Below are 24,842 nucleotides of genomic sequence, written 5' to 3'. Positions count from 1 at the left end.
GTAATCCCCTACACATGCAGAAGCCCCAGTATAATGTACACACACGGTGGCTTTTGGCTGCAAAAACGTTGCACAATCAAAAATTGCTGTGTAACTTTGCCCTGTAATTGAATTTGGTGAGGTCTCAGGTTGACATGACCACAGATTGCAAAAAATATAACGCTTTTCTGCGACTTGCAGTCATAGCAACTTGCACTGTGGTCCCAGTAGTGGCAGCACTCGGGTACCCTCCAGCACTACCACCACCATCTTCCATACAATAGCAGCAGCTGCTGGCAGCGAGGCTCAAGGAACTTGCATGGCAGTGGGGAGCAGAACAGGCAGCGTGTATGCAGCTACTTCTTGCTGCATGAGGGCATGTGTTATCAGGAAGGCAGATTTTCTAGAAGTCTTCCTTATCTACAGCTAGACAGCAGTGTGGCTAGTTGCAAATGGCGATAAACTATTGTCACCACTTCCAAAATACTAGACTCATTGGTGCAATTTTTTAATTTTATTTTTTGGCTGCTAGCTGGAGCCCTGTAAAGAGTTAAGGAGACTGGGGCAAAAGCTGTGGCTGGTGCAAGGGGGTTCTGCAATGTCAGGAGCGTAATTGTCTACCTATTTGCAGTGAAGCGCTGCTAAAATGGACTTGGCTACAGCAGAAATTGGTTACTATCGCTCTAAAAAGGGAAGAACATTGTTTGTTTTGTAGTGCTTGTTCTGAGATCTGGCTTTGCTGCCCTGTCTGGGTATTGTTTGCTTCTAGACTACTTTAAGTGAATGTCATATGAGGGGTGGGAATACCTCTAACCATTGGCGCTGTCACCTGCCAGGGGTGTGTGTGGGGTTTATTTATTTTTTTTATTTTAGGCTGGTTTCACACGGGCTACAAAATTGACCGATTTTGTAGCGCTGCAGCGTCGCTACAAAATGCATGTATGTAAAGCCCATGGTTTCCAATGGGTTCTTTCACATGAGCGATGCTTTGTAGCCTGCGACATTGCGAGACTATAAAATCGCTTTTTATGTTTTGTAGCCCATGTTTCTCTGAGGAGCCTCTTAGTTTATTTCATAGCCCGATCTTGTGTTTTTCATGCAATGCGATTTTTAAAATTAGAAAGTGCTATAACTTGCTATAAAATCGACCGCGATGCTACATTTTTCACAAGAAAAAAAGCATCACTGACGCAACAAAATCGTGTGTACAGAGCTGCGATATCGCTGTCCTCTGTGTGAGAGGCCTCATGGTTCTTAGGTTAGTTCCTCATACAACATAAAATATCTGCTGTGATTCCGCAGTAAATTTCTGCTCTAAAATCCACCTGTGAACTTGTTACATCCAAATGAATGAAATCCACGGTGCAGTTTCTGCAACACAAAGCATGCGGGGGATTTAAAAATCCACAACCTGGTCTGAATTAGCAGTAAAATCTTTTTCTGCTGTTAGTGAATGGGGTTTGTTCAGTACAATGCCAGTGAATGGGATTTTAACAAAGTTGTGGAATTTTGCTGTGGATCCCACAACTAGTACATAGTGTATGAAACCGGCCTTATGGCTTCTTGAGGTAAATGGAAGCACAGCCTTAAGGCCCATTTACACGGGATGAATGTTGGGCAAACTATGCACGACGCTCTTCCCGCGCACATACTCTCTCCCAGGCTGCTGCACAGGAACGAGTATCGCTGGCTCACTCAGCAGGGGCCTGGGTGGCTGGAGGAGATTTCACTCGCCCCTCTCCATTCACTTAACACAGCTGTTATTCAGTACTCTCTCCTGTGCAGCAGCATGGGAGCGAGCACACCCCGGGACAAGTGTTAGTCATCGTTTGCCCGACATTCGTGCTGTGTGAATAGACCTTCAAAGGCCATATTCAAACTGCATAATAAGTCTTTTGTGCAGTGTATTGTCATGTGCTGGTAAATAAGATATGCCTTATATATTATATTACCTGTGCACATCTTATATGCTCTATTAAGTCAAAATTGATAACTTTTTATTTTCTCGTAGCGAATGACGAACAGCAGCAGTTCACCAAGCCTTCTGAATGACAGTGCCAAGCCATATACAGGCCATGGTAAGAGGAATACTCACTATATAGTGAGAATTATGATGTAACAAAATTTAGTGGAGAATTACTTTGCAGGGTGTAAGTCTTTCACAATACACTCTATATAATAATCATTCCAATAATACAGTTTTTGGAAATCTTATATTTGTCCCATCTGAACAACCATTTTTCTAAATTATGACTTGTTGGTGATTTCCAACAATGCCTGCAGAAAAACATGGAAGTTTCCAGCTTTCACACTGGGGACTAGAGCTGTTCTAGTAAGCTGAGATTTGCTGTGTTCCGTAGCTCAGTTGTCTGCTTTGCTGTAGAGACTGGGAGAGTATTAGCAGAGTCATCTCATTATCATTAGAAGGTAAACTAGTTGGTGACCACTCTTTTTGTACTGATCAGGCCTTAGATGAAGAATAACAGTAGTATACAGACAAAACTAGCTGTTGTGTGTGTGTGTGTGTGTGTGTGTGTGTGTGAAATATATATTATTGAAAAGGGGGAAAAAAAAAAAATTCTTTTTATGGGATAGTTGACATTTGAAATGCCGGTCTTCATAAATTCTTGTAGTGCAAGATTACAGGACCATTCAATTTTGTTTTTCTTTTAGATCCTTTAGGCTCTCCAGCTTCCACTCTGTTTAATGACTTTGGCGGTCTCAGCATTTCTCAAAGACGAAAGGTAAGTGTTATAGAAAAGTGAGTTGGTAGATTTGTGTGCTATTTCACCACTAAGAAGATCCAACAGATATGGAAATGGGCGATCTACGCATTGACAACCAAGCTAACAGGTTTTTCAAGATGCTCCTTTTATTCTGAGATATTGTTTGTAGCTGCTTTCCTCTCTCGTCCAGACATCACTGCATGGCAGTATGTATGAACTGCTAGTATATGCCTTTTCCCAATAATTAGCACTATTACACAAGCATTAATGGCATCAGTCCATTGGGCATCGACTAGTGCAGCACTTTTATGGTAAACCACCTAAATATTGTGGGGTTTCAAAGTGTTTTATTGTGCAAGGTCAGAATTTCTAATAAAAATCTTCTGTTCTTAGACACCCAACCCTACTGCCAGCGAGTTCATCCCAAAAGGAGGATCCACGTCCCGGTTGAGTAATATGTCCCAGTCCAACATATCTGCCTTCTCCCAAGCATTATTCTCCCACCCGTCAATGGCAGGTCCTGCTGCAGCTGGTCTAGCTCCAGGTAACAATTTCCATTATGTGATGTTATAGTATGCGCCCCAGGTGAGATTTATTGAACACAAGTCCACAAGTCAACAAGAAAACTGACGTACATGCCCAGTGCCAATCTAGACAGTGTTGAAAAGTGCCATCAAAAGGACCAAATTTATTGAAGTTTTCCCATCTTGGACTGTTCTGGCATATGTACAGGACATGCCATAGAAGTCTGTTAGCAACCCACATCTATCTCAAGAATGTGGCCACCTAGTCTGGTTGTCTGCATCAATTGGCTGTGGCCAGGCGTACAGAAACAGCCGAGCATGCTGGTCTATGCTATTTCCTTACCTTTCTTCATTTGTATAGGAATGGGTGTTTTTAGTATTCCTGTCTGGTACATGATTAGCCAAGATGGAAATAACCCTCCTTATTAATGGCATGCGCCATTACTAAGATGCATACCGTTAAACTTCATAGAGAATCCTACTGAAGACGCAAGGATTCAAATCCTTTGTATTATGTAAAGAATCGTCATCCATCTGCTGGCAGGTGATCTGACCTCTGGGATGAGTAGAGGCAACCCTGTACTGAGAAATGAGGGAGACTACACGTCCCCAAGCTTTTGGGACTGGTGGGAGTCCCAGTGGTTGTACCCCCAACTGACCCAAGTTGCTGGGTGAAAACTTAAAAAAAAAAAAAAACTTAGTATCCAGAATCCTCCCGTTTGATTTCCCTGTGTTGACCTTATTCTCAGTAACTGCTTTTTCACGGAGTCTTGGCCTGTCCAGCGTTCAGCCTGCCAGTATAGACGTGTGACTTCTGCAGATGCCGTCATGAATTGATACTCGTATAAAGGAATCATTCTTCAGCAGAAGAATATCTGCTTTAAAGTTGATAAAGTAACATTATACTGTATTTGGCTGACAATCAGTCCCAAAAAGGGATTGATGACGCTTAAGTGTAAATAACACTGTAATGATGATATGAGAACCATCGCCAAGGACATTGTTAATATGGCAGTAGCCCAATCTCTCAATGGTGGATTAGCTGCTCAGTCTGGTTTTGTTATGTTGGCTCTGAAATGATCTGGGTGATGGCCTATTTAGATGCAGCAGTTATGGTGCAAAAAATAATCGTGTAGTGTAAATATAAAAAATTGTTCTCTATTCGTTGGCTTTTTTTTTTTTTTTTTTGTGCCTGAAAGTCAGCAATAAAGATCACTGGCTTCTCTCTCCATGTAAATGCTGAGTGAGAAGCCTGTGATCCAGTGGCAAACGCTTTGCATGAGCGCTACCTTAGTGGTGACGTCATTGTTCACGCCGTTGTGTAAAAGGGCCGTAAGTGGTGCAACAGTGTAAAGCCTGTCGTAGGGGTAGAGCTGCAGCACAGTAACCTCCTGAGGTTGTCTGATATCCAGCTCCACTAGCTACCAACAAGCAAACTTAAGCTGCAGTCACAGACTATAGCTGCATCGAAGGCTAACTTCACATAGGAGAGCGCGATACCTGACTGTGAATCACTGGCCAACATGTTTTATTTTTTTTAATACCCATGCGTGCGATCTGCAGCTATTTAATTAAGTGTGGATGCCCAATGATTCCTAGAGGTGGCTTGAACTGCGGCACATCCGCACAGGTGATCCGCAATCCAATTATGCCTGTGGACATGAGGTCTAAACCTTTACTCGACAGGTTTACCTACAGACTCCCTCGTCTCCTGACCTCAGGCATAATCTCTGGGGTGATGAAGCCACTTCTATAGCGAAGGGAGTAATTTCTAGAATGACTTACTTGGTCATTGCACTTTGAACGAATTTGCACTTGTATGATAGCCAGTGCTAGAAGTACTAAAAGTGCAAGTCTCCACATAAAAACAAAATTACTTACTAGTAATAAGTTTTTCCATGAGCCAATGAAAGCTGGCCTCCCATCCAGACAAAAAAACTGGAACCTTCCAGATCTCTTGGCAGGTGGGAACATCCTTCACCTCAGTTCTGTAGTAAGGTCCGCGGGCTATTTGAGGCCTTTTTATCTAGTTTGAGTGAAAAATAAACTGAACGTTAGGCATTAACAAACACCGCAGCGGGTGGGCATTAGTGGTGCTGTCATGGGCTCATGGAGAACTGATTACTGGTAAGTAATTGCGCCCATAAGGGGGGGGGGGGTGTGTTGTGTTTGCCTGGAGTAATTATCCACTAATGGCTCATTGGATTGAAGAATCCACTAAGTACTAGTGAAACTGCAAGAAGCTGTCTTATAGATTTGATTAAAATAGTGATATTCTCTATTCCTGAGGGCTCCTGCACACTGGTGATCACTATATTGTTGCTTTTTTTTTTTTGTTAAACACAAATGTCAATAGGACTTTCTAATGTTAAAAACGCATCACACAAAATCGCAGGTTTGTGCCTGGAGATTTTTCTGGGTTGGGTTTTTAACATTAGAAAGCCCTAATAGCATTTGCATTAAAAAAAAAAATGCGGCGACATCATGATCGCAAGTGTGAAGGCACCCCAAGGGTACATGCATATGGGCAACCTAAACATTGCGCCTGAGTGTCTCAGGCACAACTCCCATCGGGCACCACTCTGATATCCCGGTCTGTGTGCTGAACATGCAGCGTGTTTCCGTGTGCATGAACAATAATGCTGAAATCGTGCTGCAGCCCTTCAGAAATATATGTTGGCCTGCTAGTCCCCATGATCCAACTGGTCATTGCTGTAATGGTTTTTTTTACTACAGCAATCCAGACTATGGAACTCGCTCCTTCATCATTCTTGGGATCTTGATAAGGGGGTAGGATGATTACAAGAAGGAAGCCTAATATGACGACATTGTGTGTGGGATAATGCATCCTTATAGCCAGTCCAAACAAAGACTTAAGCTTGAGCAGGACTAATTGAGGGATTCGTTAAGGTAGCCTGTTGCGCAAGAGCTCACAACTAAATTCAATAGAAGGTAACCCTTCACCTGGTGTAACCTCCCTGGTTGTAAAACTGCAGATTGTGCAAGAATCAGAACTGCCTTACTGCAGCCTTTCAAAGATCTCCTTTAACCAAGACCTTACTGAGAAGTGTAGGGTAAGGAAAGGGCCTTCATACACTGACCCTTCTGATGAAGACCACAGTCCATAGGCCACTAAGTAAAAAGCCTGCAGGGCTATACTAGCCAGGCCAGAAGCCTCAGGGCTCTTTCCCACTTGCGAACTTGTAATGCTGCAATATCGTTTGTTTTTTTTTTTGTTTTGTTTTTTTTTTTAACGCCTTCGTCAATGGGACTTTCTAATGGTAAAAACGCATTACACATAAAGCGCAAACATTTAGAAAGCCCCACTGACAATCGCGTTAAAAACGTAAGTGCGTGGAAGCCCTTAGACACCTATTGGCCATATGCAAATTTAACCGGCCAAGAGCCTGTTCAGCTATGGCCCATGGTCAAATAGCCTGTGTGCTTATGGGCACAGAGGCTATTCAGACAGGCAATCCGGTTCTGGATTTTGAGTACACAGAGCTGTCCCCTATAGTTTCCTTTCTTCTGGGGTTAAGGCAAATGATTAAGAATTTCCCTCTGTCTGCAGCACTTATGCAGACCTATGTCTCCATAACTGCACACTGCAATAGATAAACTTGGTAGTCTGATCCAGCAGTAATACTCTTATCCCATCTCGTAAAGCAATAGCCTATTGCTAGACGGTCACCATGTTATGGTCAGTGGAGATCTGACACCTCCAGGAAACCCTTCTGATCCTGATTCTTCACTGGTTTTCCCCGTACAGCAGTGTCTTGGCTGCAGGTCCTAGCCAGTAGTGCTGCTGTGCAGGGGCTGCAGTGCTGCACTAGAGCTGTGTCCCTTTCATTCTTGGGGTAGTGGGGCAAGAGGCTGGACTCCCACGTATCATAGTGACTGCAAAGCCTAGTAATATGCCATCACTTTGGGATGGGAATTGCTACTTTAACTCAGTGTTTCTTAACTTCACACCCATAACAGGTAAAGGTGTAATCAAATCCTATTGAATGAACATTGGGCAATATCGGAGGCACTGACAAGAATTAGATCCCCCTGTGCCATACTGAGCAAATAACCTTTGTATAGTGCCAACTTATTCCGCAGCGCTTTCAGGCATGGATAAAAAGGAAATCTTGAAGATTCTCTAGATTTTACTTATTTTTTCTTCTAGTTCAAGGCCTTTTGTTCAAATGACGTGCTGCGTATTTCCAGCATATATTTGTGAAGACTGTTGTAATGAAGCTTCAGTCACTACTTCTATGTGATGAAATTGAGAGCTCTTCATGTTTTGGGTAGTTGTCCTTTTTCTATGGCTCTGTACAGCACCGTTCTTACTTCACACAACCGCTTGAGATATGAGGCACGTTTCTTCTTCCACCTTGTCACCTCTATAGTCTCGCTCCATTGATCACAGGGTGGGTGTAGGGTCTTTAGTTCTGAGCCGCTGGCTTGTAAATATGTTGTTGCCTTGGAAAATTCCATCCCATCTTCTAGTTGCATCTTATCTCAAAATAACCTCCTGTGCTTCAGAACATCTTGTGTTTTTGGTAGGGTTTTATCTCCTCACTTCTCCTTTTTCAGGCCTCATCATGATAGTAGGAATATGAAGTGAAAGTTGGACTTCTTCAGTCTTGGGCTGATGTCTGAGGGGTTTGGTAAACTCTTGGGGGAGTTTTCTAAAGTAAATCTTATGTAGAAGCAGCTGTCTTGTATTCCCCCGGAAGTAGTAGTAACCTTTGTGTTATGTAAGTTTACTTGGTGTCATTCACTGCTGATTTATGCCAAGGGCTTCAGGTCATGTTGATTCAACCCCTTAGTGACCAAGCTGTGTGTTTTTTTTTGTTTTTTTTTGTTTTTTTTTTTTTTTTTTTGTTTTTTTTTCTTCTTTACTATTTTCCTAAAATATACTTTCTTTTTCCGTCAATATAGTTGTGCAATGGCTCGCTTTTTTGCGGGACCTACTGTAGTTTCCATTGGTACCACTTTGGAATACCTTTTTTTTTTTTTTTTTTTTTCCCTCTTGGGGACCAACAAATAAAAACAAAAACAAACTTTTCATTGAAAAATAGAGATGGGGATCATAATGTTGAAACTGTGCACATGGTTGCCCGCTGTTCCAATCGCTTCTATGGGACAAGAGCTCAATGCGCTTGCCGATCTCCCTCCTACCAATGGACGTGAATTTATGCCCTTATTCTGTGGGAATAGAATAAATGTCTTTAATGAAAGACTCCTTTTAGGCCGTGTGTAAACTTTCCCTGTATACAAGTTGTGCCCAAGAGGATCGACTACAACTCCCATTGGACAGCACACGGACGCCTGTTCCCAGTCGCCTCCCGGAATGGCACCATATCTTCACTTCTAATGCTGTTCCAAGGTGTCTGGTTCCCTTTTAAAGTGCAGTACCAGTTTGTGGCCTGTAGAGATCAGCAGAATTCTGTTGCACCCATTAAACTGTCAATTCTCTTGGCTTTCTAATAAAAGGTAATTCCTATATTTGAATACAGATTGTCTGGGCACTTTAAAAATATCCTTCTAAATAGCAATATAATAACCTGCTGGAAAAAAAAAGGCAAATCTTCTAGTCTATTGGTTGGCAATATTGGCAGCGCTGCTACATCTGTGCTGGAATCCCCTGGGGTTATTGTCACTGTGCCATCTGGTGTGTACTTGACGTAGTTTCTGTATGCCCTAAAACTGTACTTTCTGTTCTGTCTTTAATGATTGGCAGTGGTAAACATTTCATAGAAAGTTTCCACTCTAGTAGATGAGACGAGCTGTTTATGACTTGGCTCGCTTTATCTTGGCACTGCAGCCTTTTAGTATCGAGGAACACAGGTTGCTTCTCCATTGAGTGCACACTGTATAGAGTTTTTGCATGCTCCTGTGTGGTGTTTCTCTCCCTCCCTCTGAGTTCTTTATGGCTATTGGATAAAAGATGACACAAAAATTGGTGACTATGTATTATATAAAATGACAAGATTCTAACACGTTGCCTCCTTTACATAACTAGCTGCACTGACTTCACACTTGAGCATTTTGTACTTAGGTACTTAGATTAGAGTTAATCTGGAATTTGAGAAGACCAACATGTAGGGGGCCTTTAATCAAAGTTGATGGAAATTGACAATTGCTCCTCGGGAGCAGCTTAACAATAGACCATCTTTGCAGCCAACTGATTAGTCATTGTTTGTTTTCTCTCGTTCTCCAGGCATGTCGCTGTCAGCTGGGTCTTCCCCACTTCATTCTCCTAAAATTACACCCCACACATCACCGGCTCCAAGACGGCGAAGCCACACGCCCAACCCAGCCACTTACATGGTGCCCTCTAGTGCCTCAACACCAGTGACAAACTCTGCTTCCCAGCCCCCATCTGCAGGACAGGTTATCCAGAAAGAAACTGTAGGCGGAACAACCTACTTCTATACAGATACCACTCCTGCGCCACTCACTGGAATGGTAAATGACTTCTAGGAATGTAGAAAAGTTATTGAGATTAATGTTAGCAGGGAGAGGGAATGAATCCACACGTACTAACGTTGTGTTCTTTGTTTTTGTCTTTTTGTGTTTTCCTGAAAGGTTTTTCCAAATTATCACATCTACCCACCAACTGCTCCTCATGTTGCTTACATGCAGCCAAAAGCAAATGCACCGTCCTTCTTCATGGCAGATGAACTCAGACAGGTACTGATATCTCTTCAGAGGGTGAATGCCGCAACTGTTGCACCCTTTAAACAGTAATTCGGGATATTCTCTGCTTTTATGTGACTCGCGCCCCCCCCCCCCCCCCAGTATATGGCAGCTAGTATGACCTTATTTAGTTCCTTTCTATCTGAAACTCATGGAGTCCTTCTCCTCAATTGGATCAGATGATCTTGTTCTGACCAGCTCAGATTTACTTGGGTTTACGTATTCACAAATTGGTCAGTGTCAGACAGTATAATTTCTGTGTGATGGACCCTACCACATAAGCTCTTTAGAGGGGGCCACAGAAACTCTGATCAGTTACTGATTATTGACTCCTGTTATAACAAAGGAGGTGATTCTACAGTCAGGAGGCTGAACTACTATGTCTTTCTAGCTTATTTAGTTGAATATACATAGTAGTGATAATCACAGTATCATCTCTGTAGGCAGAGATGGTACAGTTTCTAGCTGTTCATGTGCTGTGCTAATGCATCATGGGATTAATAGCATAGAAAAGCAAAAGAAAGGGAAAAATCTCGGCACCATCTTGGTGGTAAGTATCAGACTGGGGGCTGCACTGCATGGAAGTGACTGCAATAGTCAGAGGAGACCTCCAGAGTGTGAAAGACAATCAGGTGAGGAGGCAAGGATGGAAAAATGCTCTTTTGTTTGTGTTGCCCTTCATCGACTGTTAGAAGGCCTTTGGCTCTATTGACACTATTTTTGTGTGCTGCAGTTTTTTGTGGCATTAATAGTCTGCAGTAGGATTCTTGCTGTTAAACATCTGAGACCCTGATGTTTCTTCTTCCACCTCGTCACCTCTATAGTAGAAGTCTATGGAATCTTTTTTAGTATTTCTTGTGATCTGCTTGAGAACTGATCATTAACACTTTCAAATATGTCAGAATTTCCAGCAAAGCATGATATGTGGGAATGAGGTTTTCAAAATGAAGTGAAGAAAAATCAAACTTTGTGTGTGTTAGATCTACAGAACAGCAATGATGTTGTGGGACTTGTTGCAGATTTATCACTTTACCATGCATGGTTGAGATGTGGCCTGCATGTATAATGGGGCAATGTTGCAATTTTATACCTGCAGCCTTCTGCCATACCAGATTCACTGCTGGTTTTTGTTACTTATTTTTCCGATGTGTTTACAGCACTTTCCTGTGTGTTTTTGTTAACTTTTGTAGGAACTGATCAACCGACATTTAATAACGATGGCGCAAATTGACCAAGCAGATATACCTTGTAAGTAAAGCCATTTCATAGCTTGAGATAAAGTTAAGCTAGTGCCCTTTATCACTTGTGGGAGTAATGCAGGTAATGGGAGACAGCAGCTCTGTCTGGCCCAAGCACTCCACTCCTAGTGCCGCTTCTCTGCTATGTTGGCCTAATTACTCCTGCTTCTATGGTGACTGATTCGAGCAATAGCGATAGGTTACCGGCGCAGAGTGACAACAGCAGGGAGGGGATGCAGACGAATAGTGAATGGACATGTAACTTTTATTTATTTTTGATGTGGGTGGGGCTTTAATACTGCTGTCTAATTGTAAAAAAAATCATGTCAGCATTGCAGCTGGTACTTGTGTCCTATAAGTCCAATAGGAAAATTGCTCAAAAAGTAATTCTGTAATGTATACAGAAAAAAGGTGCTATGAGACTGTTATAACTAGAAGCTGTTCTATGAGAACTCTAAATTAAGTTTGAGCCCATAGGAGAGGGACTGCTGAGTCCAGGAATGTGTCTTTTATGATCACCTGCGTTGCTGTGCTCTTTACATACAAGAGAAGGAGTCCGCTCAATGGAATGAGAATCATGCATAAGAGAAGTGCTCTCAATAGACCCAGCTCTGGCTTTGCAGGCAAGACAACAAGGGAGCAGAGGGGCAGGTGAATATAAAGGTGCATTTGCACACACAGATCACTCAAAATTCGTCAAAGTGAGTTTTGAGTGATCATTTTGGATTAGGTACTAAAGGGTTAATCAGCCCTTTAGTAGCTAACTAGCTTTATTAGTCTATATTTAGAGGGTGGTCTGTTCTCTAAATACATCACCATTCTCCAGCAGGACAGCAGCTGTTAAAGAATGTTATCAGCCCTGCCCAGTGGAGAACTCGGTGTGCGGTCTGTCTTATCAGGGATGACGGATTTCATGCTGACCTGAAGTCGGCGATGGACGAAAGGTGCACAATGGGCACTAATTTACACACGATTACTGCTCAAAAGATAGCTTTGAGTGAATTTTGAGCAATTGTTGCGTGTAAAAGAGCCTTAAAGGTCACAACCTGGACTTGGCAGTCCCTTTCCTATGAGCCCATAACCTTATGTTCTATGAACCCCATAAACTTTCATTATGCAAAAAAAAACTTGTGAAATCCTCAGATAATTTATATATTAAATTTTTTTTAAATATTTTCTCCCTTTTATAGCTGTACCTGCAGAAGTTGACAGCTATCACAGCCTCTTCCCTCTGGAACCGCTTCCTCCTCCCAACCGAATACACAAGTCCAGTAACTTTGGATATATTACGTCATGCTATAAAGCTGTAAATGGCAAGGATGATCTGACCTACTGTCTGAGAAGAGTTCATGGTGAGCCGATTTGGATGATGGCAGCATAATGTCTGTCTGGGAATTAACCTGTGAAAGGGGTATTGTGGTACATTTCCTCCGCTGGATTCCTAGCTGGGACCTGTGAATGAGCCCTATTTCTACTTGCACAACATAAACCATGTTTTCTTTTAATACAGGGGAGGGTCAGAGGGAGCATCTTCGATTTCGAAGCAAACCATTAATAAATCTCGGCTTTCACTATGATAGAATTTTCAGGCCAGTAAGTGTTTTACCTGTGAAATGGTTAAATTCTCCTCTGATTGGCGGTTGTTCCTTTATTACAGGCTTTCGTCTGGTGAACACAAAATGTATGTCTTTGGTTGACACATGGAAAAAAATCCAGCACTCAAATATTGTTACCTTACGAGAAATGTTTACAACCAAAGTGTTCGGAGAGCATTGTAAGTAATGGGGGGAGGGGCAGCTTACAGAGCATTATCCATCATGATGTCTGTTTTTATAAGAAATACTAGACGTTCTAGGTAAAATCTTTAGGCTGTGTTCCCACACTCCGGATTCCCGGCATAAATCTTGCGGTTTTGGCCACAGCAAAAAACACTTGGCCGCAGGTTTTGAAGCAGCCTGGCCGCTCGCTCTTCTGCTGCAGCCGGCGTTTCCGTAGGGGAGAGCACCGCCGCAGCAGAATTAAAAAAACAAAAACAAAAAAAAACTGCTGCAGCCCGGGAATCCCCGCTGCAGCGTCGGATTCACCATCCCGTGTGGACAAGATTTCTGAGGAATCTCGTCCACATAGCTAGCTAATCCTGGGATTAGCGGCCGCAGGAGGACATGCCGCGGTGAAATTCCGGACGGAATTTTCACAGCAAATCCGCCCTGTGTGAACCCAGCCTTACTGTTGTGGTGATTCTGTGGGGTTCTCCTAATATATACTGAACTTCTAAGTGACATTTGAGCAGTCATCATTTTACAGAAGGCTTATCACAGTCTCCAAGTTTCGTTTGTCTGGGTTTTTTATGCTCCTTTTTATCTTTTTTAATTTTTCCTTTTTTACATTTTTTTTCAGTACTTCTTATATGGTATATTAAATGGTGCCACAAAAGACCACTCATCCTACAAATAGTTTTATCCAGGGATTATTCTGACCGCCATTGTAGAGTTTGGAAGGAGTGTTGTGTGGGGTGTTTTTGTTTCCTTCCCCCTGCCTCATCACTATTTTTTTATTTTCCTTTTTTTTTTTTTTAATTTTTTTTTCCCCCCCTTTTCCTTTTTTTGCCTTCCTCTGGATCAGCATGGTGGAAATGGCTGAACTGGATGGCTTTTTTTTTTTTTTCTTTTCAGCCTTGCATACTATGTTCGATGTATGTTACATACAGCTATGTTGATGGGGGGGTGAGGAGATTTTTTTTTTTTTTTTTTGTGAAAGGTAGAGATGAAGAAAATGAAAGAAATAAAATAAAAACTAAAGGGGTTATCCAGGGAAGAAAAGCTGCTAAATGTTGGAATATAAAAGCCATACTTCTCTCACCTTCTCCTCTGACAGTATCCCATGCTGCAGTCAGCCAGCCGTTATGTCACACCATGTGACTACCACAGCCAATCCTCTAATTTTTGCCTAGTGATTAACTGCTGTAATTGACATGTCAATGTGTCAGCATGTTGTCCCTACTGCAGCAGGGCACGGTGATGGGAGAATGACAGCTTTTATTCCCCTCCACATTGAGCAGTTTTGTAACTCTTCCCCCCCCCCCCCCCCCCCCCCTCCCTTCCCAATGGGTAAGCCCCTTATCAAGCAAGTTCTTAAATTTCTTGCTTTGGACCATATTCACAGGGCAGCATTACCCACTCCTCGTTTTGACTTGGTAATGCAAAATACTGCCCTGTGAAAGTGGCCTGTGTCAGACTACTGGCACACGAGCAGGTATTAAGTCCAAGTGCTGCCAGAGTAAACAGCGGCATTCTATTGGGATGACTTGGTGAATCCTGCACTGAGCAGGGGGTCTGATCAGATGACCCTGGAGGTCCCTTCCAAGCCTACCATTCTAAGGGATAGACTTGGACAGCACTCTGCCCCATATTAGTCAGTGTGGCAAGACCCAAGACTATTTTTTTTTTCTTTTTTTTTTTTTTTAATTATTATTTTGCTTGGCACGGATTGTGAGAAACCCACGGAATGCACTATACAAACAAAGGCAGCACTCTGTGCTGTGTGTATCATAAGAAAGGTGGTGGTGGTGGTGGGGGGGGGGGGGGGGTGGGGGGGGGAATTGGGGCTGTTTTCAGGTTACAAATGACATACTGAAGTTTTAAAAATGGACACCCCGGATTGCATACGTATAGAAAGTCAATTTGTGCGAACGTTTTCATGGGTGTGTTTGCCACTATCCTAAGAAACTGCAAAATTGCATTTTAATGTGAAAGACCTTGACTCTTCAGCAGCATGAGGCATGACCTGTTTATCTTTATTTATTTTTCCTTTAAGCCTTGGTTTTTGCCTATGACTTCCACGCTGGGGCAGAGACCATGATGAGTAGGCATTTTAATGATCCCAGTGCAGACGCTTACTTTACTAAAAGAAAATGGGGTAAGACTGGTTTACAACTGATTATTTCTGTTGTACCAATATATTCCACAGCATTCAACTGAACTGTTTAACTTGCATCAGTCCCTTTTTGTCCTCATTGGCTTCACAATCTTATCCACCTTATGAAATGCACATTAGGGTGGCTTTACATGGTACGACTGAGGGCATAAGTGCCCGACAGTTAACTGAAGACTTGTCCCTCCTGTGCTTTCATACAGGAGGCAGTGAATGGAGGCAGAGCGTGTCAGATCTCTTGCAGCAGCCCGCCTCCATTCACTATGACCAACAATCATCCACGGGCTACCTGCTTACACTGAGCAAGAACTTGCTTACTGGTCACTTCAGTGAGTAGAAGCAATGCGTCTAACTACTAAGTGACTTATTGCTCAGTACCTTGTCGGGTTCCGTATTTACAGGGGACAACTATCACTTAAAGTAAATTAATATTGCTGAAACAACCATTTATCTTATCGTCCCATGTAAAGCCAGCCTTAGGTCAGATTCACACAACCATAAGCGTTTTTACAGAGTCCAAGTTTTTTTTTGGGGTTTTTTTTTTTTTTTTTTTTTTTTTTTTGCGCCCCCGCCCCCCACAATGAACCCATTGAAGTCAGTGGGTTCTATTTTCTCCATATTGTAAGTGTAAAAATTTCATGTGTGAATTTGGCCTTTGGTTCAGTTTACCAATCTTTTTCTGGGTGGGGGGATTTTGGAGGGCAGAAGAGGTGGTGGGGGACTGTATACCTGAGGCTGCATTCCCACCAACGTATATCGGCTCTGTTTTCACGCCGTCCTCGTGTGCAGGAGGGGGGGGGGAGAGGATGGAAGAGCCAGGAGCAGGAACTGAGTGTGCATAGATACTCGACACCTTCTCATTTCATGGTGTTTCGTTTTTGTTTTTCTTCTACATTGTAGATTTGTTTTGGAAGACCTGAAAATGTATACATGGAATGTAGTAGCGCATAGTGTTAAACCAAAGTACGCTTTTATACTACTTTAGTTTCTTCAAGTGGCCCATTTTCTTTTGACAGCTCTGCACACTCTTGGCATTTTCACAGTCAGCATCATGAGGTCGTCACCTGGAATGGTTTTGCAACATCCTTGAAGGAGTTCCTGGAGGTGCTGAGCATTTGTTGGCTGCTCTTTCCTTCACTCTGCAGCTCAACTCATTCCATAAACCATCTGAGCAATTGGACCATAAGGGCCTGATTTATTGGTCTCCTCTGATGTTGAGATATGTCTTATACTTGATCTCTGAGCATTGATATGGTTTCTAATCTGAGGTGCTATAAACTTATGGTTTCTGAGGCTGGTAACTCTAATGAACTTCTGCAAGTATTATTGGTCTTCCTTTCCAGGGGCAGTCCCCATGAAAACCAGTTTCAGCTTAGTGTATCAGAGGGATCCTGTGGAAAGTTTCTATAACTTTTGATGGTTTCATGGTTGACTGATTGACATCTTGTCTTAAAGGAAAGGACTGCCACTTAGTCGAGTGGTTCTTGACCCTGTGGATTAGAACAGTCCCATACAGTGTTGAGTCCTATTTGGCTACTATGTACCAACCCTACCTCTGCACAACAGGCGTGATGGTCTCAAACACATGAAGAAGGCAATGAAATTCCACAATTTAACTCTTGACAAGGCATACCTGTTAACCAAAAACCATTCTAGGTGACTACCCCATGAAGCTGATTTAGAAAATGCCCAGAATGTGCAAAGCTGCCGTCAAAGCAAAAGGACTAATTCACGGATTCTAATTCACGGATTCTAAAAGCCAAAACCTATAGAGGTTTAATTTTTAGTATACTACTTTAATTCCCTGTCTGTCCTCTCATATCTTCAATATGGATCTACAATGTAAAAAACTGAAAAGGTGTCCAGACTGGTAGATACAGTATGTGTAATATGATATTGTGTGTTTTACTTAAAGCTTCTATTCTTGTAGGTCAGCATGATGGTCCTTTGCCGCGTCAACATGCAGGATTGCTCCCCGAGTCCCTCATTTGGGCTTACATTGTCCAACTGAGCTCAGCACTGAGAACCATCCACACAGCAGGACTAGCGTGTCGTGTCATGGATCCAACAAAGATTCTCATCACAGGGAAAACGAGGTCTATAATCATCACATTAGCTGCTTGCTGCTATTTGATGTAAACAATAGGCTTGTGGGTCTGAAGTAGTGTTCATTTGTAACATTTTTTGTTTCTCTCTCCTTTAAAAGGCTCCATGTTAACTGTGTTGGCATTTTTGATGTTTTAACCTACGATGGCAGTCAGAGTAATCCTGTAGCCGTAATGCCGCAATACCAAGTAAGTCCGGTCTCTTTCATTGGGTACACATTGGTCGTCTAGATATAATATATTGGCATATGGCCTAATGGAGAATTCTGACATTAAATCCAGCATTACCTATATAGTCAGCCACATGCAGACAAGTTATTTCTGTGCCTGAATGGCTGGGATTGCACATAATATCACTGGAGAGAGGTTGTGCCCCACTGTTGAAATGTAGACCGCTTCATTTAAATTATTCTTTCTCTGGTCAACTTTTTTGACAAGTTGGTTGTTAAAGGGGTTCTGTCAATAAATAAGTACTTGCCTATTCCGCCCCCATCAGTCTTTTTACCGCATCTTCACCTCACCCATCATCTTCTCCAGGCTCCTCCAGTCCTCCGGGTCACTTCCCTGTAAGTTTTTATGTTTCCCTCTAATGACAACCCCCTTGAGGCAAAATTTAAAACTTCATCCTGATGCAAAACTTGCAGACAGCATTGCCTGTGACTTGTTTTAATCTGACTTAAATCAGAGTTTTTGTTTTTTTTTTTTCCCTCCAATGACCCACAGTGAGGCTGTTCCTTATATTCTCATTGGTTCCATGAGAGGGTATACCTTCAGTTGTTATATATAGTATGTCCCATTTGCTGGAGACTTGGGAGAATTATCTAACTTCAAAACTAATAAAAATATTTTGACATCCCGGTCAAAACATATCTTACTGAATGAGTATTGGTAAAATCCCCTGGTGCAAGCACTGAGTCATGACTGACTCGTTGGGTAATGTCACATATTGACATTTTCTAGGCAGACTGGTGTGTGTGTGTGTGTGTGTGTGTTCTCCTTTTTGTTGACCCATGGAAGGCTGAGTCAGCCTTTAGCCAGCTACCTGAATCAAACGGGGATTGAACTTCCAACCTTCAGGTCATGTGAGACAGCCAGGCTAGTCATTGTGTTTCCCTTCCTTGTGACTGCTTGCATGTGGATGGTGGCAGGTTGGGTTAAAGGAAACCTGTCGTGTGTGTGTGTGTGTGATTTTATTCAGTACGGTATGTATTTAAAAGGCATTTCTTGGCCTTTTAAGCTATAGCTTGCTTTTTTTTCCCTTCTTTCTGGACACCAAGCAAATGGGACACCCCATAGTAAATCCATGTTTTGAAAGGAACCTCTCAAAGGGGTTCTGCTATGTGGAACCTTATATATTTAAAAGTAAATAGAAAGCTGGGAGCACGCAACCCTACCTAAACCTCTGTAACCCTTTCCTGACTCGGAGGCTCATGTTCAGCCATTCTCTGTTCAACCATACAGGTTATATGGAAACAGATGTATGTGGCATGCTATGCTATCCATGCTAAGTGGAAAAAATCATTCTGTATTAACTGCAACCACTGAAGAGGATCTCCTGCACTGGTGGATTACTGCCTTTCATATGAATGTGCCCCAATGTAATACAACAAACTTAGAGCAAGATTATGATTGCATATTTGCTAAAAATGGGTTTTAAAGTTTACCTGAACTAAATCCGCTCTTATTTCCCTTGCTTTCAGCAAGCAGACCTGATCTCATTAGGAAAGGTTGTGTTGGCATTGTCTTGCAATTCCTTGGCTGGAATCCAGCGGGAAAATCTGCAAAAAGCAATGGAACTTGTGAACATCAACTACTCCTCCGACCTGAAAAATCTAATCTTGTAAGGCTGACCTCTTATCACATGTGTTATGATCAGTGTGTATGGTTAGAAGTGCGTTGAGCTCCGCGGCCTTGAAGGGAATTAGACTTGCTGCATTTCATCTGTAGCTTTTCTATACAGTGTGCTTCTTGGTAGTGGAAGATAGATAGCAGTTTTCAGCATGGCCAAATGTCTTACTACTGTGCTTTTTTGTTTTGTTTTTTTCCCTTTCTGTATTTAGTGTATTCATAGAACTGTATAGAAACACCATCTGGATATTTTATGATGCACTACAGAGGAGATTAGATCTAATCTGTACCACCATGAAATATTTCATAAATGTAAATGTTGCCTTTTGCATGGAAACTTCAGAGGGGAAGTAGAACGTTTCATGTAAGTTCCCCATTTCAAATTGCATAGACGTCCTCCAAATGAGTAGGAGGCAAAGCAACATAATGTATTAGATAAGAAATGTGTTTCTTCTCCTTTCAGTAGTTTTATTGAAGTTATGGACTCAGTATGGTTAATGTAAGAAACCAGAACTGCTCATTGACCAAAAATGTGATGGCAACTCTATTGCATGATTGGAATACTGCGATGTGCTACATTATTTGGATCAGTGCTTTACCAATAGAAGTCGTCGGTTGTCTTACCTCTTTCTCTACTTGGTTTAAAAAAAATTTTTTGTAAAAACTTGTAACCAAAGTAGGTTTTTTTTTTTTTTTTTTTTGTGAATTTTGTTATTAGTGGTAGCTATGTGGTACAATGATAGATCTAGTCTGCATACTGAGCTACACTATGCCCCCACTGCGATATTGATAACGCACAGCTGTATACAGACTGTACTATGACAAAGTTTAGGGTAAAGGAGGTAATATTAGTATATGATCTCTGTTGCATCCCTCAGCACTGCTGACAGCTCTGCTCATCCTTGCCCTCCCACAGCTGGGCAGATCATGGGTTGCAGTGCTAGAGAGCTGCATCTGAGAAGAATGACTGATTATTAAAAGGGTTTTTAAGGATTGTCCGTTATGGCCTATCCATAAGACAAGCCCCTCCAATGTATGATTGCAGGGGTTACACCCACACCTATCAACAGAACACAGAGGCAGTGTTTTGATGGCCTACCTAAAGTTCTCTTTGATCAGGTAGAGTGATTTATGAGCGTTCTGCCTGACTGGTAAGGAGGTCTTCCCGAGGCTAGAAGACGTGCATGCTTCTTGGCAATTTTTAAAAAAGTAAAAAATAATGCTAGTTTTATGGTTTAAAAAAATTAAACAGTAAAAGATTAAAAAAGAGTTATAAATCCATTCACACTGTTGGATTGTATACTCAAATATTCGTGTTACGGCTGTCTGCACCCCCCCCCCCCTTTTTTTTTTTAAAACATTTTTTATTTGTTTATTTTGCATCCCTAACACCGAAATTGTATTTACTTTTGCACTGAAACCCGTCCTTTTGTTGCATGCTTTTAAAAGTGGAAAATATTGTGCAAGTGCTGTTTAACTTTTCCTTTAAAATGGCCACATTGCCATGTATTGTGATAGGAACGTTACAGAGCTCTTAAGGGAACGGCCGTACAGGGTAAAATCTAGGTGTGAAAAACATGGAAAATCCACAACAATCTGTAATGTTCAAATCTGCATTAAAAGATTGATGGGCTGTGTATTTAAAATCCACAGCCTGTCAATTCCTTGCAGAATTTTTCGGCACTGTCTGGATGAGATTTGTTTCATCTCATCCACATAGTTTTGTATTATACATGTTGCGGATTTCTCACAGCAGACATAAAGCTCTCATAACTTGTATACAGCAGTGGTTTACAAGAGAAAACTTATTCTGTTGTCTGTGTATGCCTACAGATATTTGCTGACAGACCAAAACCGGTTGCGGAGTGTAAATGACATCATGCCAATGATTGGTGCTAGATTTTATACTCAATTGGATGCCGCACAGATGCGGAACGACGTCATCGAGGAGGACCTTGCAAAGGTAAGCCAAATTTACTACGTCTGGTGACACACAAGCTGCTTATGGCTAGGTGTCCTAGTCTGACTGACTCTGGGTATCTTGACTCGAACTCTGAGAATCTGTGATGTTCGGGTGAGGATACCCGTGATCAAGGCGGGACACATCTGTATTACATATGTATAGATGTGGGCATAATAAATTACTGTTAGCTTGGTGACACAGCTGCAATAGTAAACTACATTAAAACTTCACTTTAGTCATGTTCAATTTACTTTGCTCTCCAAGTTTTATTTCCGGTGCCTGTTTTTCGGATCACATTCGGCTCTTGTGATACATTATATGTTTAAAGGTAAATGGCTTGGAATCTTCTGCAGTAGTAATCTGATGATTTGGATAGAGATTTAAATCAGAATGTCTGCTTTGTCTTTTATTTTATTTTTTTGTCATTTGACCCTTTTCTGCAGGAGGTACAGAATGGACGATTGTTCAGACTCTTGGCCAAATTGGGAACAATAAACGAGAGACCAGAGTAAGTTGTGTGACGGGAGTAGTTATTAGACCTTTTTTAAGAAATTGCCTATATTCACTTTTGTCCACCGAGTGTATACTGCTGACTGTAAAATGGGTAAATCTGGAAGGTAAAAAGTATTGGCACACATAGGTAATGAAATTTTTTTAAATATAATATATATATATATTTTTTTATATATGGAAACAATTGGTATGATGGCTGCATAATACACATACAATTTTCACCCACTCAGATTTCAGAAAGACCCAGCCTGGTCGGAAACAGGGGACAGGTATTTACTGAAACTCTTTCGGGATCATCTTTTTCATCAAGTGACAGAAGCTGGTACTCCCTGGATTGACCTCAGTCATATTGTATCTTGTCTTAACAAGGTAGTGTATGGGCAGTCCTCTGTAGCGCCGCAGTCTGGCATATTGTTATGTTTGCATCTTAAAGTAGATCTGCTGTCATGCTGTCCTTCCTGCACCCTTGAGCAATAGAATGAGGGCCACAGACCTTGATCTTCTGTACAATATCCACACGCGGCTAATGCAATGAACACTTTCCGTAGGATAAATCCTAATGATGGGTTCATCGTTGAAAATCACGGTGAGATAATCCCCTGTGGCGACTCCCACGGCGGCATATCGCACCGCCTACGGTCAGCCGACCTAAATGGCGCGTGTGCGTGTTTTGTTTTTTTTTCTTGTATGTTAAATTATTGTGAATATTTTGTGATACACGGCAGCCTATCAATCACTGCTGAGGGGCGACCTTACCTATCCGCTACATCTGTTGTAATCCTCTTATGATACTTTTCCCCCTTTATTTTATGCAGTTAGATGCTGGCGTGCCTGAGAAGATCAGTCTCATATCCAGGGATGAGAAGAGCGTACTTGTGGTAACTTACAGTGATTTAAAACGCTGCTTCGAAAACACGTTTCAAGAACTGGTAGCGGCAGCGAACGGTCAGTTGTAGTATTTGCTGAAAGCATGCAGGACATTGCTGAGGAACTAAAACGGAGAGCAAATTGCACTACAGCTGAGTTGTTGCTGTCATCTCATTTCACTATTGGGAATCAAAACGGGAGATGAGCAAAGCTGCTTGCACTTCAGTCAGGTACACTGTTACTTGAAGGGAAAACAAAATGTGTCGTTTCAGTTACCCGTGAGCTTGGAGGCTTTATCTGTGAAGAATTGTCATTCTAAATCCCGGAGCACCATGGAGCACATGATGATCCTCCTTTATTTCTTTTCCTCCACTTGTATGCACTACTTTTTAATTTTGAAGACTTTTCAAAGTTTTTAAGGGAATTTTTTTTGTTTTTCAAGAACAACTTCTTTTAGGGCCACAGTGTTGTCTGCACCGATACCGAAAATTGTGACTAGCTCGTGTCCTGGTAGTGGATTAATTTCCCTAGAAGCTGCATTTTCCTCCAGTTTTAACCCTTCATAGGTTTGTGCAGTATGCAAGCTTTTTGTCATACCGGTCTGTGAAGGTTGATAGGAACATTTCAAAGAAGCATCCCATCCACATACCAATCAAGAGGTGTTTGTCTCGGTCACTGTGCACGATTGCAACACTTTAAGGCGCTCCAGTTTATTTTTGTAACCTGTAAAAAGAAAAGAGGGGGGGATAAAAAACAAAACAAAAAAAAAAAACACAACCAGCCGCCGCCTGTTATATAGACAATTTTCTGCTTATGCAAAATGTTTCCTATATATTTTTTTTTCTCTGTAATGGCCACCGTTTTCAGGAATACCTACCAAACCTTTTATTCATCATCCTGTTGAAAAACCACATCTTCACTTGGGTATGTTACACTGGATATGGAGACACTGTTAAAGTTAACTGAATCAGTAACTGGGGCCAGGATCTTTTGGCGCTTTGAGAAACATTGGTTGAAAGTATTGTTTTAAATGACTCCATCCCTCCCCCTCTTTTCCTAGTTTTCTAGCCTCAAAGTTGTGGCACCAATTATTCAGTGACTTAACTAGTGTAAAAAAACAAAAAAAAACAAAAATGAAAAAAAAAAAAGAAAATTAAAGACTGCCAAATATATAGGATAACAGACTGCACCATCTTTTGGCACTTAATATGGATATATTTTAAGGACCCAATTAAGCTATGCCATGAAAAATGGAGTACGAGAAGTTCCAAAACAATCTGAAAGACTTTTTGTGAAGCTTCGGTCTACATGTTAACTTCAGTTTTTAATGATTCTCATCATGTGTATTATTTAGAGAAGTCTTTACTGCTTCTCGGCTGTCGTCCATTTTTTTAAGCTTTAAAAAAAACCCTTACAGGATCTTTCATTTGGAGAAAGGTGTGTGTTTTGTTTTTTGTTTTTTTTGTTTCAGTAAATTTAAGGTGCATTTAATGTATGTGTACACCATCTAAAAAACATCGCACACTTGAAATAATACATACAATACTTTCATACAAGCAGACAACTACAGTACACACTTTAATACACCAACACTTCCACACAGACAGAAAAGAGGTTTCCCTTTGGCAAACTAGATTACCACCATGAGAAAGTTGTTACAACTCGCCACAGTTCTATAACTTTTGTAAGGATCATGAACCTGCTGCCAATGTTAAGGGGAATTTCAGCAAGGACTGACTTCTCATTAGCTCATGTATATAAGAAAAGAAGCAGCTGTCTCGTTTTGTTTTTTGACAAATCATATTGCAATTTTTTTTGTTTTGTACAAAATGACTTTGTAATCTAGAAAAGATGCTTAATTTATAAGCGGATCTACTTTTTTCTTTTTCTTTTTCCTTTTTTTTTTTTTTTTTTTTTCTTCTTTCTGGCCATGCATGTGCAACCATACAGGGTTCCTACTCCTTCTTACCCAAAGTATTTTTTTTTTTTTCCTATCAATACTGGAAGGTGTGCAAATCATATGTACGTCCGCCACTGCATAGGATGAGGGGGATCATGTTTTATGTAGCTTAATTCTCTTCTTGGGGACCAATTTGTGGGGTGTTTAATGAGAGAGATCAGGACTTTCAACTTTTTAATAGACCAGCAAACCACTTGTAATATTGTGGGAGGACACAGTTTGGGTCCTATGTCTTCTTTTTTTTCCCCCTCTCCTTACAAATGGGCCATTCTATCTCAGGATTTGCTTAAAAAAAGTACTTTAAACTACAAAAAAAAGGTGTAATCCAGAAATGCATGCATTTGTTTTTAAGTTGCAAAGATGTTTTCAAGCGCTAGTCTGTCTTGTACAGGTATTGTATGGACTTAAGTTTTTTTTGTTTTTTTTTCATAATTAAAAGTTAAAACTAAATAAAAAAAAAAAATATTACAAACCAGTCCCAGCATGCATCCCCAACGCA

At 41.4% G+C, this 24,842-nt stretch overlaps 1 protein-coding gene across 1 annotated transcript in view; it reads left to right on the top strand.

Moving 5' to 3' along the window:
• The window catches only part of PAN3 (poly(A) specific ribonuclease subunit PAN3), a 34,780-nt gene extending 11,239 nt beyond the window's left edge, over positions 1–23,541 (top strand). Inside the window, exons 3-18 of the mRNA XM_066583286.1 lie at positions 1,991–2,057; positions 2,653–2,723; positions 3,099–3,249; positions 9,441–9,688; positions 9,809–9,913; positions 11,110–11,167; positions 12,348–12,509; positions 12,815–12,931; positions 14,971–15,072; positions 17,018–17,183; positions 17,294–17,381; positions 18,893–19,032; positions 20,874–21,003; positions 21,447–21,511; positions 21,747–21,885; positions 22,332–23,541. Coding sequence (XP_066439383.1) covers positions 1,991–2,057; positions 2,653–2,723; positions 3,099–3,249; positions 9,441–9,688; positions 9,809–9,913; positions 11,110–11,167; positions 12,348–12,509; positions 12,815–12,931; positions 14,971–15,072; positions 17,018–17,183; positions 17,294–17,381; positions 18,893–19,032; positions 20,874–21,003; positions 21,447–21,511; positions 21,747–21,885; positions 22,332–22,472 — 1,950 coding nt within the window. The 3' untranslated portion in view covers positions 22,473–23,541. The remainder of the gene's footprint in view (positions 1–1,990; positions 2,058–2,652; positions 2,724–3,098; positions 3,250–9,440; positions 9,689–9,808; positions 9,914–11,109; positions 11,168–12,347; positions 12,510–12,814; positions 12,932–14,970; positions 15,073–17,017; positions 17,184–17,293; positions 17,382–18,892; positions 19,033–20,873; positions 21,004–21,446; positions 21,512–21,746; positions 21,886–22,331) is intronic.
• Positions 23,542–24,842: the final 1,301 nt, after the last annotated feature.

The sequence above is a fragment of the Eleutherodactylus coqui genome, chromosome 1 (genome assembly GCF_035609145.1).
Source record: "Eleutherodactylus coqui strain aEleCoq1 chromosome 1, aEleCoq1.hap1, whole genome shotgun sequence".
In the NCBI taxonomy this organism is placed as follows: domain Eukaryota; kingdom Metazoa; phylum Chordata; class Amphibia; order Anura; family Eleutherodactylidae; genus Eleutherodactylus; species Eleutherodactylus coqui.
Note: the sequence above shows the minus strand (reverse complement) of the source record. Positions and strands in the feature narration are given on the sequence as shown.